We start from the raw sequence: 13,588 nt of genomic DNA, 5'->3' as shown, positions 1-13,588 counted from the left end.
CAGGCACCAACAGTCTATTTTCACTTGCATCGTTTAAATAGCAGCTTCTGAATATATATCTACACTGATGGGCGTGGTGGTCTGGAAATGAGGTGTGTTCAAGTACATTTCTGGCATATTGCTATCGCTATCTTGGCAACAGAAAACACAGGAGCTCCACTGACTGAATACAACCTAGACAGACGTCAACTGTCAGACGTTCATCGCTATCTTGGCAACGCAGAAGCCCCATGTGCACATAAATAACAATAAAATAACATTGCTGTTCCCGTAAATGAGCTGCTGGAGCTCCTTCTTCACAGCGTCAACCAGCAGCTCAGTTTCCTCTGCTGAGAAGCGTTCCTTGGACACGTCCAGGTAGCTGCACCGTTAAAATAGCAGTCCGACAAAAGTCAGAGCTCACGTGACTCTTAAGGGGAATGAAAAGCAAGAGACACTCTCATTGGTGTACTTGACTAGTGTAGACCTCCATATGCAATCGTCTCAATCTCATCTTATATCCAGTATACATCTATTAAACCAAACATCTGTCAAACTTTGGTTGACACCCAATGTCAGGCCGACGTCAGGCCAGCATAGTCTCAACATCAAATAGATGGATAGCACCCAATATCAGGCCAAAAAAGGCCCAACGTCAAACATAGGTTGACACCCAATGTCAGGCCAACGAAGGCCCAATGCCAACATTGGTTCACACGCAACATCAGGCCAACATCAGGCCAAAAAAGGCCCAACATAAAACATTGGTTGACATCCAACGTCAGACCAACGTAGTCTCAACATCAAACATTGGTTGGCACCCAACATCAGGCCAACGTAGTCTCAACGTCAAACATTGGTTGGCACCCAACATCAGGCCAACATCAGGCCAACATAAGCCTAACGTCAAACATTGGTTGACATCCAACATCAGGCTAACAAAGACCCAACGTCAAACAGTGGCTGACAACCAATATCAGGCCAATGTAGTCTCAATATCAAACATTGGTTGGCACCCAACATCAGGCCAACATAGACCTAACATCAAACATTGGTTGATACCCAACATCAGGCCAACATCAGGCTAAAAAAGGCCCAAAGTCAAACATTGGTTGACAACCAACATCAGGCCAATGTCAGGCCAATGAAGGCCCAATGTCAAACATTGGTCAACATCCAACATCAGGCCAATGTAGTCTCAATGTCACACACTGGTTGGCACCCAACATAGGCCAAACTTCAAGCATTGATTGACACCCAACATCAGGCCAACGTAGTCTCAACGTCAAACATTGGTTGGCACCCAACATTAGGCCAACATAAGCCTAACGTCAAACATTGGTTTACAACCAATATCAGGCCAATGTAGTCTCAATATCAAACATTGGTTGGCACCCAACACCAGGCCAACGTAGGCCCACTGGCCATAATGACGTTGGACCAACATGATTGGCCAATGTCCTCGCAACATAAATAATGAGGTTGAGCCAACGTTAAACCAACATATATTTGCTATCTGGGGAGGCTCCAACAGAGTCTAAATTATAGCCTCCTTTTAATCGTTTCAACAGTTAATCCCCTATAAACTCCAATATATTAAATCGAAGATTCCTTCCATTTAAACAATCAAATTCTTAAGGTTTTGCTCACTAATTTCTCACAGAAAACCCAACAATGGATCTAATCTGAGGCCTCAGACACTCTTTTACAATGCACCATCATATCTGTTTAATAATTAAAAACATCTCAATCTTATTGTTGCAGAAACAGAAACATTCAGAAAGAAACAGAACGTTATAAGCAGGAACAGATCCTGGAGGCTTCCAGCTGTTTTAATGGTACTCTTTAGTACTTTAGAGAAAGTACGTTCATATGGAGCTCGAGGGGAGGGCAGAACCCGAGCAGATCTGCTCTAAACTCTAACTGAAGACACATGTCTCAGAGTGTTTACTAACTGAATGGAAACGCAGTGCCTGAGGCTAACATAACTAACACACAGCAATTTTCAATTCAGCATCATTATATAACCTCTGATAATCAACATCAGAAATGTCAGGATAATCATACAGCTGCATGATTACTGGATTACTAATAAAATGTGGTCTTATTTTTATATAAGACATAATTAGTTTCTCTAATTTTGCTATTCATAGGTATAATAAATGTTTGAATAAAATGAAAATTGTTGTTTTGTTCTATAAACTACTAATTATTTGCAGAAAAAAAAAGATGCAGAGCTTTCAAACCTCAAATAATGCAAAGAAAACAAGTTCATATTCATAAAGTTTTAAGAGCTCAGAAATCAATATTTGGTGGAATAATCCTGGTGGTTTTTAATCCCAGTTTTCATGCATCTTGGCATCATGTTCTCCTCCAACAGTCTTACACACTGCTTTTGGATAACTTTATGCTGCTTTACTCCTGGTGCAAAAATTCAAGCAGTTCAGTTTGGTGGTTTGATGGCTTGTGATCATCCATCTTCCTCTTGACTTTATTCCAGAGGTTTTCAATTTGGTAAAAAAAAAAAAAAAAAAAAAAAAAAAAAAAATATATATATATATATATATATATATATATATATATATATATATATATATATATATATATATATATATATTGTGTTTGTTTCTGAGGCTGGTAACTGATCTTATCCTGTGCAACAGAAGGACCTCTTGCTCTTCCTTTCCTGGGGCGGTCCTGATGAGTGCCAGTTTCATCATTATAATGTTTTTGATGGTCTTTTCTGCATCTCTTTTTTTTACTTATCTTTATTTAGTTGAGTAGTTGTTGCTTCTCATAATCTGGATTAGAGCATTACACAAATATTCACTATTATTCACTGTATACCTGTAACTCTACCTCTTCACTACTTTACTTTAACTGATGCTCTCAAATTCAAAATTCTCAAATTCAAGTAATTAACTCTTGAGTTCAGCACAGCTGTTAACTGAAAGCCTGAATTCCAGGTGATTCTACCTCATAAAGCTGACTGAGAAACTTATAATTTAAAGAAAACCCTTAAAAAACATCCAGTGCAACTGAATGTGCTCCCTCTATCTCATCACTCCGTCCTCCATCACTCCATCCTCCATCACTCTAGAAAGCTTCTCGTCACCTGGAGGGTGAAGAGTGTGACGTGTGTGAGGGACGTGTTGACAGGGCTGGGAGATTCTGTATTTACTGTATGTCACTGTAATTGAGATGATGGGATGACAGGATGTTGTGAGCCAGGAATTCCAGAATTCACTCATCAGGAGATGCTCGATCCTGCCCTCACCAAACTCACACAAACAAACGCCACCAACAATAACTGCAGCACATCTCCAGCTCCACAAGCTTCACCACCTGGATGTGGTGAAAGAATCCCGTCACCTGGAATTCAGGCTTTCAGTTAACAGCTGTGCTGAACTCATCAGGAGTTAATTACTTGAATTTCTTGTCTCTTAATGTGTTTGAGAGCATCAGTTAAAGTAAAGTAGTGAAGAGGTAGAGTTGTATGGAGAGGAATTAGTGCCCAATCGCAAAGCAAACACTGTGATGGAAAAATGTAAGTACAATCCACAGAATGCATTACTTTTACTTGCTATCATACAGAATATGTGCCAAAATGAAATGCACAGTCAATGCTGCTTTACATTTCACTGCACTTGATCTCTTTATTGAAAGATCAATTACAAGCTTCAGGACCTACAGTTCCAGCTGTAGCAACATCTGTGAGTAAATGTGCTGCAGGATTCATACAGAACCTGTAGAACCTCCTCCATACCAAACCATCGCAATCTCATCTTATATCCAGGCTAGATCTATCAACGTCAAACATAGGTTGACATCCAACGTCAGGCCAACGTAATCTCAACGTCAAACACTGGTTGGCACCCAACGTCAGACCAACGAAGGCCCAACGTCAAACATTGGTTGACACCCAACATCAGGCCAACAAAGGCCAACATTTCCAATGTCAAACACTGGTTGATACACAACATCAGGCCAGCAAAGGCCCAACGTCACCCAATGTCAGGCCAACGTAGGCCCAATGTCAAACATGGGTTGACATCCAACGTCAGGCCAACGAAGGCCCAACGTCAAACATTGGTTGACACCCAACATCAGACCAACATAGGCCTAACGTCAAACATTGGTTGACATCCAACATCAGGACAATGTAGTCTCAACGTCAAACATTGGTTTACACCCAACATCAGGCCAAAATGACGTTGGACAAACTTGATTTGCCAACGTCATGCCAACATAAACAATGACGTTGAGCCAATGTTGAGCCAACATATATCCAAACAGAACCTGTAGAACCTCCTTCATACCCAACCATCTCAATCTCATCTTATATCCAGGATAGATCTATCAACCCATCAGGCCATCAGGCCAATGTCAGGTTGACATCCAACATCAGGCCAACGAAGGCCCGACATGAAACATTGTTTGACATCCAACGTCATCCCAACGTATCTCAATGCAAAATATTGGTTGGCACCCAACGTCAGACCAATGCAGTCTCATCATCAAATATTTTTTGGCACCCAACATCAAACTCTAATATATCATCATTATAAGCTTCCAACGTTTCCAATAAAGAGATCAAGTGTAATGAAATGTAATGTAATAGTGGTTTGGCATTTCCTTTTGGCACATGTTCCACATGTTCTACATTGTGGAAAAGCAATGCATGCTGTGGATTGCATTTCCATTTTTCCACAGTAGTGTTTTTTTTTTATTTGGCACTAATTCCTCTCCATAGAGTTGATGTACAGTGAATAGCTCTATTTGATTAATGTTCTAATTCATATTACGAGAATATTATTATGAGTCAATCAGGAAAGAAGAATTTTAGGAACTTTGAAAGTATCCTCAAGTGCAGTCGCAAAGAAAAAGGCCATCAAAATCGTTAGAATGATGAAACTGGCACACATCATGCACAGCTGCATTGATAATGAGGGTTACCCTCAGTGTATTCTCAAGTGAAAACAAAGGGTGATTGACTGATTTTGTTGCATCTACAAACTGAATAAATCACTTAAAACTTAAACATTAATCTGGATTAAATCCACTTTACCCTGAATCTGAAGATTCCAGCATAGGGGGAGTCCAGGGTCTGTCCTGCTGGGACCACCTTCTCAAACAGCGTGGGGTGCATGGTGAGGCAGGACAGGGCGGCCAGCAGCCAGCAGTTACCTACACACACACACACACACACACACTTCATGATCACTTTACATACTGGTGTCCCATGACTTTTGGCAGATCCTTGTAATTCCATACTTTTTTGAATATTATTGTATTTTTAAAAATAAAGAAAAATAGAGAAACAGAAAGAAAATAAATAAACATTTAAATTCTAGCTCAAAAAAATTTGAATATCATTGAAAAGTGATTCAGTAATTCAGTTGAAAATGTGAAACTCATATATTATATAGATGTATTAAACACAGAGTGATCTATTTTAAGCGTTTATTTCTTTTATTGATGAAAACCCAAAAATCAGTGTCTCAGAAAACTAAAATTTTATATAAGACAAATTGGTACTTTTGGCAGTGTGGGCAGTGTGCCAAGTCCTGCTGGAAAATGAAATCCACATCTCCATAAAAGTTGTTTTCAGCAGAGGGAAGCTGTAAGATATGAAGTGCTGTAAGATTTTGTGGGAAAACAAAACTGCACTGACTTTAGACTTGATAATAAAACACAGTGGATCAACACCAGCAGATGACAGACATGTCTCTCCAAACCATCACTGATCATCAGTAAATTTTACATTTCATTTAAAGTAAATTAAGGGAGCAGAGTCTGGAGGAAGAGTGGAGAGACACACAGTCCAAACTGCTCGAGGTCTAGTGTGAAGTTTCCACCAATCAGTGATGGTTTTATGGAGATGAGGATTTCATTTTCCAGCAGGACTTGGCACACTGCCCACACTGCACACCAAAAGTACCAACTGGTATTATATAATATTTTAGTTTTCTGAGACACTGATTTTTGGGTTTTTATTGGCTGCAAGCCAAAATCAACAAGAATAAAATAAATAAAGGCTTAAAATAGATCACTCTGTGTTTAATATATCTATATAATATATGAGTTTCACATTTTCTACTGAATTACTAAAATAAAGTAATAAAGTAGTATATATGTAATTTATAAATACACATACATGTACACTTTTACCTAAACCTAAGTCATGAACACGTGCAAATTTATCTAATAATATTCACATACTTATTAACATGTTTTTTTTGGTATTGTTTATCTTGTCTTTGATTATTTTGTGATTTATTCTAGTGCTTCTGATTGGTTTTCCATTGGTTGATTTTATTTAATGTTATTTTTGGTTTTCAGTTGATGAGGATGATTTTCTTGGGGATGACACGTGACATCAAGAGTATTTTATTGTTTTATGGTGTTGTATTTGCAGTTGTATTAGTAGTTTAGTAGTATACTGAATGAGCTGTAAGTTAAGTTAGTACTTCTGACCATGCCTTGATTATTATGCTATTGTATTGTTGTACTGTTGTATTGTTTAAGATACTAGACAATTATAACTGGTCCTGTCTGCAGTAAATCTTCACACACAACTCATACTGTCATGAACAAGAAATGCGACCAAGACAAACATTTGGACAAGAATGAATCTGAAAAAACAAAAATAAATGATCTCAGTGAAGAATACACAGCTTCAGAGAGATTCACACACATTCCTGTATAACAGTTAACAGCTGTGCGTCGGCTGTGGGGTGATGTGGTTAGTAAACAGCTGTAGTGAACATGTTAAGAACCGCACAGTCTGTACTCCCTCTATACAAACCCAGACTGTAACTCACTCATCCCACACAAACCAGCCTTTACCCCTAAAGTATCATAAATAACTCATTAATCCATATACAGACACCACACACATAAACACACACACAATATAATACAGCAGCTCTGGGACCTTATAGAATATTGTAGACTGTTTTACTATGGGTCCAAAAGTACCAATCTTAACGAGAGCACTTAAAAAATGATGAGTTTCTTTGATTTTACCAAATTAAAAACCTCTGGAATATAATCAAGAGGAAGATAGATGATCACAAGCCATCAAACCAAGTTTTGCACCAGGAGTAAAGCAGCATAAATTTATCCAAAAGCAGTGTGAAAGACTGGTGGAGGAGAACATGATGCCAAGATGCATGAAAACTGTGAATAAAAACCAACCAGGGTTAAATATTGATTATTTCTGAACACTTAAAACACTTTATGAATATGAACTTTTTGTTTCTTTGCATTATTTGAGGTCTGAAAGCTCTGCATCTTTTTTGTTATTTCAGACATTTCTCATTTTCTGTAAATAAATGCTCTAAATGAGAATATTTTTATTTGGAATTTGGGAGAAATGTTGTCTGTAGTTTATAGAATAAAACAACAATGTTCATTTTACTCAAACATAAACCTATAAATAACAAAATCAGAGAAACTGAAGTTTCTGTATATATAATGATAAAGGTAGACAGTTAAAAAAACGACAAGGAAGAGCCATAATAAAAACAACGAAAGAGAGATTAATAAAGAGGAGTCACTATAGAAGAAAAAGATGGAGAGAAAACTGTAGGAAAAGAGAGAGGGAGGGAAAGAGAGAAACGATATAGAGATGTCATCGTCAGACAGAAAGTTGTTGAGAAAAATGGATTGAGGAAAGAGAGAGTGTGGAAAAGATAGAAACAATTAAAATGAGTCATAATTATTGTTTATTGAAAATAAACTAAATAACAAGAGAAAGAGAGATGGACAAGCAATGAAAAAAGAGAGAGAATGGAGAGACCAAAAGGACAAGATATTATAAGACTGATTAACAGGTAAAGAGGGAAAGAGTGATAAATAGTGTGTGTGTGTGTGTGTGTGTGTGAGAGAGAGAGAGAGAGAGAGAGAGAGAGAGAGAGAGGGAGAGAGATGTAAAGAAGATTTGGGAAAAGAAGAAAATTGGACAAGGGAGAGAGAAGAAAAGAGAAACAGAAAAAGAGAGACTGAAAGAAGGAGAGAATTTTAAAACATGGAGAGAGAGAGAGAGAGAGAGAGAGGGAGGGCAGGAGAAGAGAAAGTGAGAGAGATAAATGCTAAGAGAGGAAGACAATGAGGAAGAGGTATAATAAGACAATTAAGGAGAAAAAGTCAGAGCTAAAAGAGCGATAATATTATTTTTGATACTTACTATATGTTCATTTTTTTGACATTTGTGTGTTTTGGCAACATTGTTTTCAAAAAGTGCTAATAAAGCCAAAATGAATTGAATTGAGAGAGAGAGAGAGAGAGAGAGAGAGAGAGAGAGAGAGAGAGAGATGCTAAGAGAAGAAGACAATAAGGAAGAGTTATGACTATTTTTTTCTACGTTTTTAAGACAATAAAGAAGAGCTGAAAGAGAGAGACAATAGTTTTGTGGGCAAAAAAGAAAATTAGTCAAGAGTGAGAGAACGACAATGAAAGAGAGAGAGAGAGAGATAAATGTAAAGAAGGAGAGAGACGATGAGGAAGAGCCATAATAAAACCATAATAAATCTAAACGAAAGAACGAAAGAGAGAATAATAACGATGGAGAGAAAAAAAAGAAAGAAAGAGGGGAATAGTAAGATTGGGAAGACAAGTCGTCATAAGAGAGAAAAATGTAGAGAAGACTGTAGGAAGAGAGAGAGAGAGAGAGAGAGAGAAAGAGAGAGAGAGAGAGAGAGAGGGAGGAGGGGGAGAAGAATAAATCAGACTGGGCTGTGTAAAATAATTATTATTGTTGAGGTGTTGGGGGGGTGGGGGGGTTTATGAGGGGGCGTATGCAGATTAATCCCCCCTTCACTCTTCTCCTCTTTTCTTTATTTTCTCCCCCCCCCCTCTCTCTCTCTCTCTCTCTCTCTCTGTCTCCTCTGGTTGTGATGTGTTCGCCCCGAGGCGGCTCTGCTCCACAGCTCTCAGCAGGGGTGGGGTATTAAACATTATAACCAGGATCAGGCCGAGAGGGCGAGAGAGGGAAATTAGAACAGAGAGAGAGAGAGAGAGAGAGAGAGACAGAAAGAGGGAGAGAAGGGGGGGGGGGGGTAATTCTGCATGATAAGAAGAAGATGATATGGGATTTCTTCCAAGACAGATGTCTCTGTGATTGTGCTCCTGCCCACAGGCCATTCTTCTTCTGATTTGTTTGAGTGTGAGTGTGTGTGTGTGTGTGTGTGTGTGTAAGAGTGTGTATGTGTGTGTGTGAAGACATTATCCCATTAGTTTTGCTTGGAAGAGAGAGGACTCACCCAGCTGACCCTGGCAGATATCCGTGGTGCCCGTGGTGCCCTCCACAAACACCGCGTTCTTGCTAATTTCCTGAAAAACAAAAGGAAAAATAGAGAATTACAGTAAATCTAAAATACAGAAGCTTCAATACTGCAGTGCATTACTCTTCTAAACTAAAAAAAAAATGCTTTAAAGTTAGATTTAAAAAAAAATCCCATGTGATATTTATTAACACATAAAAGTAGAAGGTGTCCTGGGGGGAATGACTACACACTGATGGCAAATTGTGTGTATCGGGGCTTTAAACAGTACAAAAATATAAAGGATGCCTCTATAAAATATGAAAACATTATGTTATAGGGGTGTAACGATACATGTATTCTTTAAGAACTGTCACGGTACGGGGGTCACGGTTCGATTCACGTAAACGCACACATAATACACGGTACGTCTATAGGAGGAACTAGTGTTCACAGGAGTGCTGCACCCGCCCCTGTGCTGAAATCGCGCCCTGCAATAGGAAATGAATGGACGCTTATCGTTTTCCAGTGTGAACGCAGGGTTAGGCGCTCATACTCTCTCTCTCTCTCTCTTTCTCTTTCTCGCATGCATGTCTGCTCTCTCTCTCTCTCTCTCTCTCTCTAGTAATATGCTTAGTGAATAATAATAGTAGTTTAATTAGTTAAAGTATTGCTGTTGTTTTAATAAAGCGTCACAATCAGGCTCACTGTTTGTTTATTCCATTAAGATCCAAAAGATGGATCCTTTCATGATGACAGTAGGAGAGAATCTATATTATATAACGTACATATATTATAGTAAACACATATAAGAGAAGGTGGCCTAGGGGAATGACTTCACACTGATGGTGAACTGTGTGTATAGGGGCTATAAACAGTGCAAAAATAGAAAATGTGAAAATATTATATTATAACATTTTTGGAATAGGACAAAAAAAGGAATCATGTGGTAAATTAAAAGTGTTAAACAAACCCAAATACTCTGTGAAGAAGCATTTAGGTGACCTTACCTGGGGAGCTGTTAACTGCAGTTTCTAAAGCACTTATCGTTATCCTAATTAGTGCCAGTTCCATCGTAGTGTTTTTTATCTATCATCTTTTTTTTACGACTGCACTTGAGCATACATTCAAAGTTTCTTCACTACTTTACTTTAACTGATGCTCTCAAACACATTAAGAGAGAAGAAATTCAAGTCATTAACTCTTGATGAGTTCAGCACAGCTGTTAACTGAAAGCCTGAATTCCAGGTGACCCTACCTCATAAAGCTGACTGAAAAGAAGATTGAAGAATGTAAAATATAAAACATATTCTGGTTTGTTTAACACTTTTTTTTGTTTACTAAATAATTCCTTATGTTTTCCTTCATAGTTTGGATGAGTTTAGTATTAATCTACAATACAGAACATTTTAATTTAATAAAAAAAAAAAAACACAAAATTTAAGGCGTGTCCAGACTGTTAGTATATATATTGAGTTCTAAAGTCAGGGTATCTCCCCCGAGTTGCAGGAACCTCCGCAGTGTGTAAACCCTAATCACTTCCTTCCTGAATTTTACTACTTTACTCTACTTAACAGACCAGAAACACCAGAGGAAGCTGGAGAGGTCTGGTCTGCAGGATCAGGGCTACAGAGAAGGATTTCTTTGTTAGCCAAAGGTTTTATTGGGCTCTTTATGCATTATACATATACAGCTCTGGAAAAAAATATAATCAAGAGGAAGATGGATGATCACAAGCCATCAAACCACCAAACTGAACTGCTTGAATTTTTGCACCAGGAGTAAAGCAGCATAAAGTTATCCAAAAGCAGTGTGTAAGACTGGTGGAGGAGGAGAACATGATGCCAAGATGCATGAAAAAAACTGTGATTAAAAACCAACCAGGGTTATTCCACCAAATATTGATTATTTCTGAACTCTTAAAACTTTATGAATATGAACTTGTTGTTTTCTTTGCATTATTTGAGGTCTGAAATCTCTGCATCTTTTTTTTTTGTTATTTCAGTCATTTCTCATTTTCTGTAAATAAATGCTCTAAATGATGAAAATATTTTTATTTGGAATTTGGGAGAAATGTTGTCTGTAGTTTATAGAATAAAACAACAATGTTCATTTTACTCAAACATAAACCTATAAATAGAAAAATCAGAGAAACTGATTCAGAAAATGAAGGGATCTCTTTATTTTTTCTAGAGCTGTATATATTATAATATATCCCTCATTCAGTGTTTTTCTGGCAGCAGGTATGACAGAAAATTTGAGTTTTGGCATATTTTCTTACAAATATAAAGTGTATTTACTTGTGCTACAAGAACGGTATTTTTTTATTTTATTAGACTAAATAACAACTAAATTTTTTTTGTTAGTTTCCTAAAAATTACACGCTAAATGCTTTAAAAAACTTATATAAAAATTAATTTACCCCACTTAAACAGATTTTTCTTTCTAAAAAGACACTGAGATTAAAATACCAAGAGTGTGCAAATCTGTCCTCAAAGATAAATGTGCTACTTAGTGTTCCTGTATGGCTTTAATATAGGCTTCAATATTAAATTTGCAATCATAAAAAAGAAAGAAAAACACCATTAAATGAGAAGAATAACACTGTTTAACTTAATTTTCACACTTTTTATCCATTCACTCATTCATCCACCCATCCTACCTTGGGTCTCAGCCATTTGATGGCCAGTTTAGGGTCTGGATCAGCCGGCATACCGATAGAGCTCTGCTCAGCGCTGAAGGTCAGATCCAGGAACAGTTTCTTGGTCTTCAGGCTCTCTGCTCTGAGGGAGGTGTAGTCCTGGTCCTTAAACTTCATGGGGTTCCCTGGAGAACCTGGAGCCGGGATGTTATCAGACATTCTGTAGAACCAGGTTCTGCTGGACCTTCAGCTGAGAGAGTTCTGAGGAACACCAGGAGAACTAGAAGTTCTGGAAGTTCTGAAAGTTCTGGAGGAGTAAAAGTTGCAGAAAGTTGCAGAAAAGTTACTTTCATGTTCCCCCGCCCACTGGAGACACACCCCCTTCTGCCTTTAGGGCTGGGGGGTGGGGCATGGTAGCTGAGGGGTGGAGCTTTGGAGCTGAGGGTGTGGCTTGGGAGCTGGAGGTGTGGTTTGTGAGCTGGGGGTGGGGCTTGGGAGCTGTTTGGTGGGTGTGACAGAAAATGAGTTTTTAACAATTCACTTTAGGAACATTTTCTTGCAATTATAAACTGCATTTAATACAGATAATAATCTGTAATATCCTGGTAACTTCACAAGGCTGGATGTAGCAGAAATAGCATCACTGATTATTTATCAGTTTGATTATTTATTTATTTTTATTTATTTATATTAAAGTGAAGTCTCTGGTATTCTTGCTTAGCTTGTCTGGAGCAGATATTTCCCCATTTTACTTCTGTTTCTCCAGGTATATTGCATTATAATAGTTTTTAGCAGCAATATATATATATATATATATATATATATATATATATATATATATATATATATATATATATATATATATATATAGATATATATAGATAGATATATAGATATATATTTTTTTTTACAATTTACATTTGGGATGTTTTCTTGCAATTATAAAAATATTTATAATATATTTATAATATATTTACAACAGTGATTCTATAGATATATTCTATATATATATATATATATATATATATATATATATATATATATATATATATTGTTTTTTTAACAAAGAAAATGTTTTTTACAGATTCCATAAAATACAGTTTCCATAAAATTGCCAACTTAATGCTTTTAAAAAGATTTTTCTCTCTATTCTTATCATTTTAACATGTAGTGAAAATACTCTATTATTAATTGGTAAATAATCGATTGGCCTGTGTATTTCACACACCTTTAAAAAACATTAAAATGTCAAGAAATTATATTAAAAAGAAAGTTGTATAGGATATATAACTTTAGCCAGTCAAGACTGTTAAACATAGCAGATAATTGTCTCATTTTTAGGATAACTTAAATTTCACTTCAGTTTTACACAGAGATGGGTAATAATGATCAATACCATGCTAGAATATCAGCTCGTCTGGAGCAGAAATTTCCCATTTCACTTCTGTTTCTCAAGTTTTATTACTTTAAATTCTTCAAACATTATAAAAGTAAGTTAGTTACTACTACTTTTACTGCACGGCTCACTGTAACTATACCTCAAAAATGGCGGCGCTTGGTAATGTTATTCATAGTAAACACACATGTCTGACAATGACCAAACTATACCTTAAAGATAGCAGCACTTTGGTAATGTTACTCATAGTAAACAGAAATCACTGTCAATGACCAATCTATACCTTAAAGATGGCGGTCCTGATGA

The 13,588-nt window shown here is 37.0% G+C and overlaps 1 protein-coding gene across 1 annotated transcript in view; it reads right to left on the bottom strand.

Annotated features, from left to right (window-relative positions):
- The window catches only part of capn12 (calpain 12), a 50,711-nt gene extending 38,490 nt beyond the window's left edge, over window positions 1–12,221 (bottom strand). Inside the window, exons 1-3 of the mRNA XM_049483780.1 lie at window positions 11,908–12,221; window positions 9,246–9,315; window positions 5,048–5,166 (exon numbers count right to left, since the gene is read on the bottom strand). Of these exons, the coding sequence (XP_049339737.1) occupies window positions 5,048–5,166; window positions 9,246–9,315; window positions 11,908–12,105 (387 nt within the window). The 5' untranslated portion in view covers window positions 12,106–12,221. The remainder of the gene's footprint in view (window positions 1–5,047; window positions 5,167–9,245; window positions 9,316–11,907) is intronic.
- Window positions 12,222–13,588: the final 1,367 nt, after the last annotated feature.

The sequence above is a fragment of the Astyanax mexicanus genome, chromosome 9, assembly GCF_023375975.1.
Source record: "Astyanax mexicanus isolate ESR-SI-001 chromosome 9, AstMex3_surface, whole genome shotgun sequence".
In the NCBI taxonomy this organism is placed as follows: Eukaryota; Metazoa; Chordata; class Actinopteri; order Characiformes; family Acestrorhamphidae; genus Astyanax; species Astyanax mexicanus.
The sequence above is the reverse complement of the archived record's forward strand: the minus strand, read 5'-3'. Positions and strand labels throughout refer to the sequence as shown.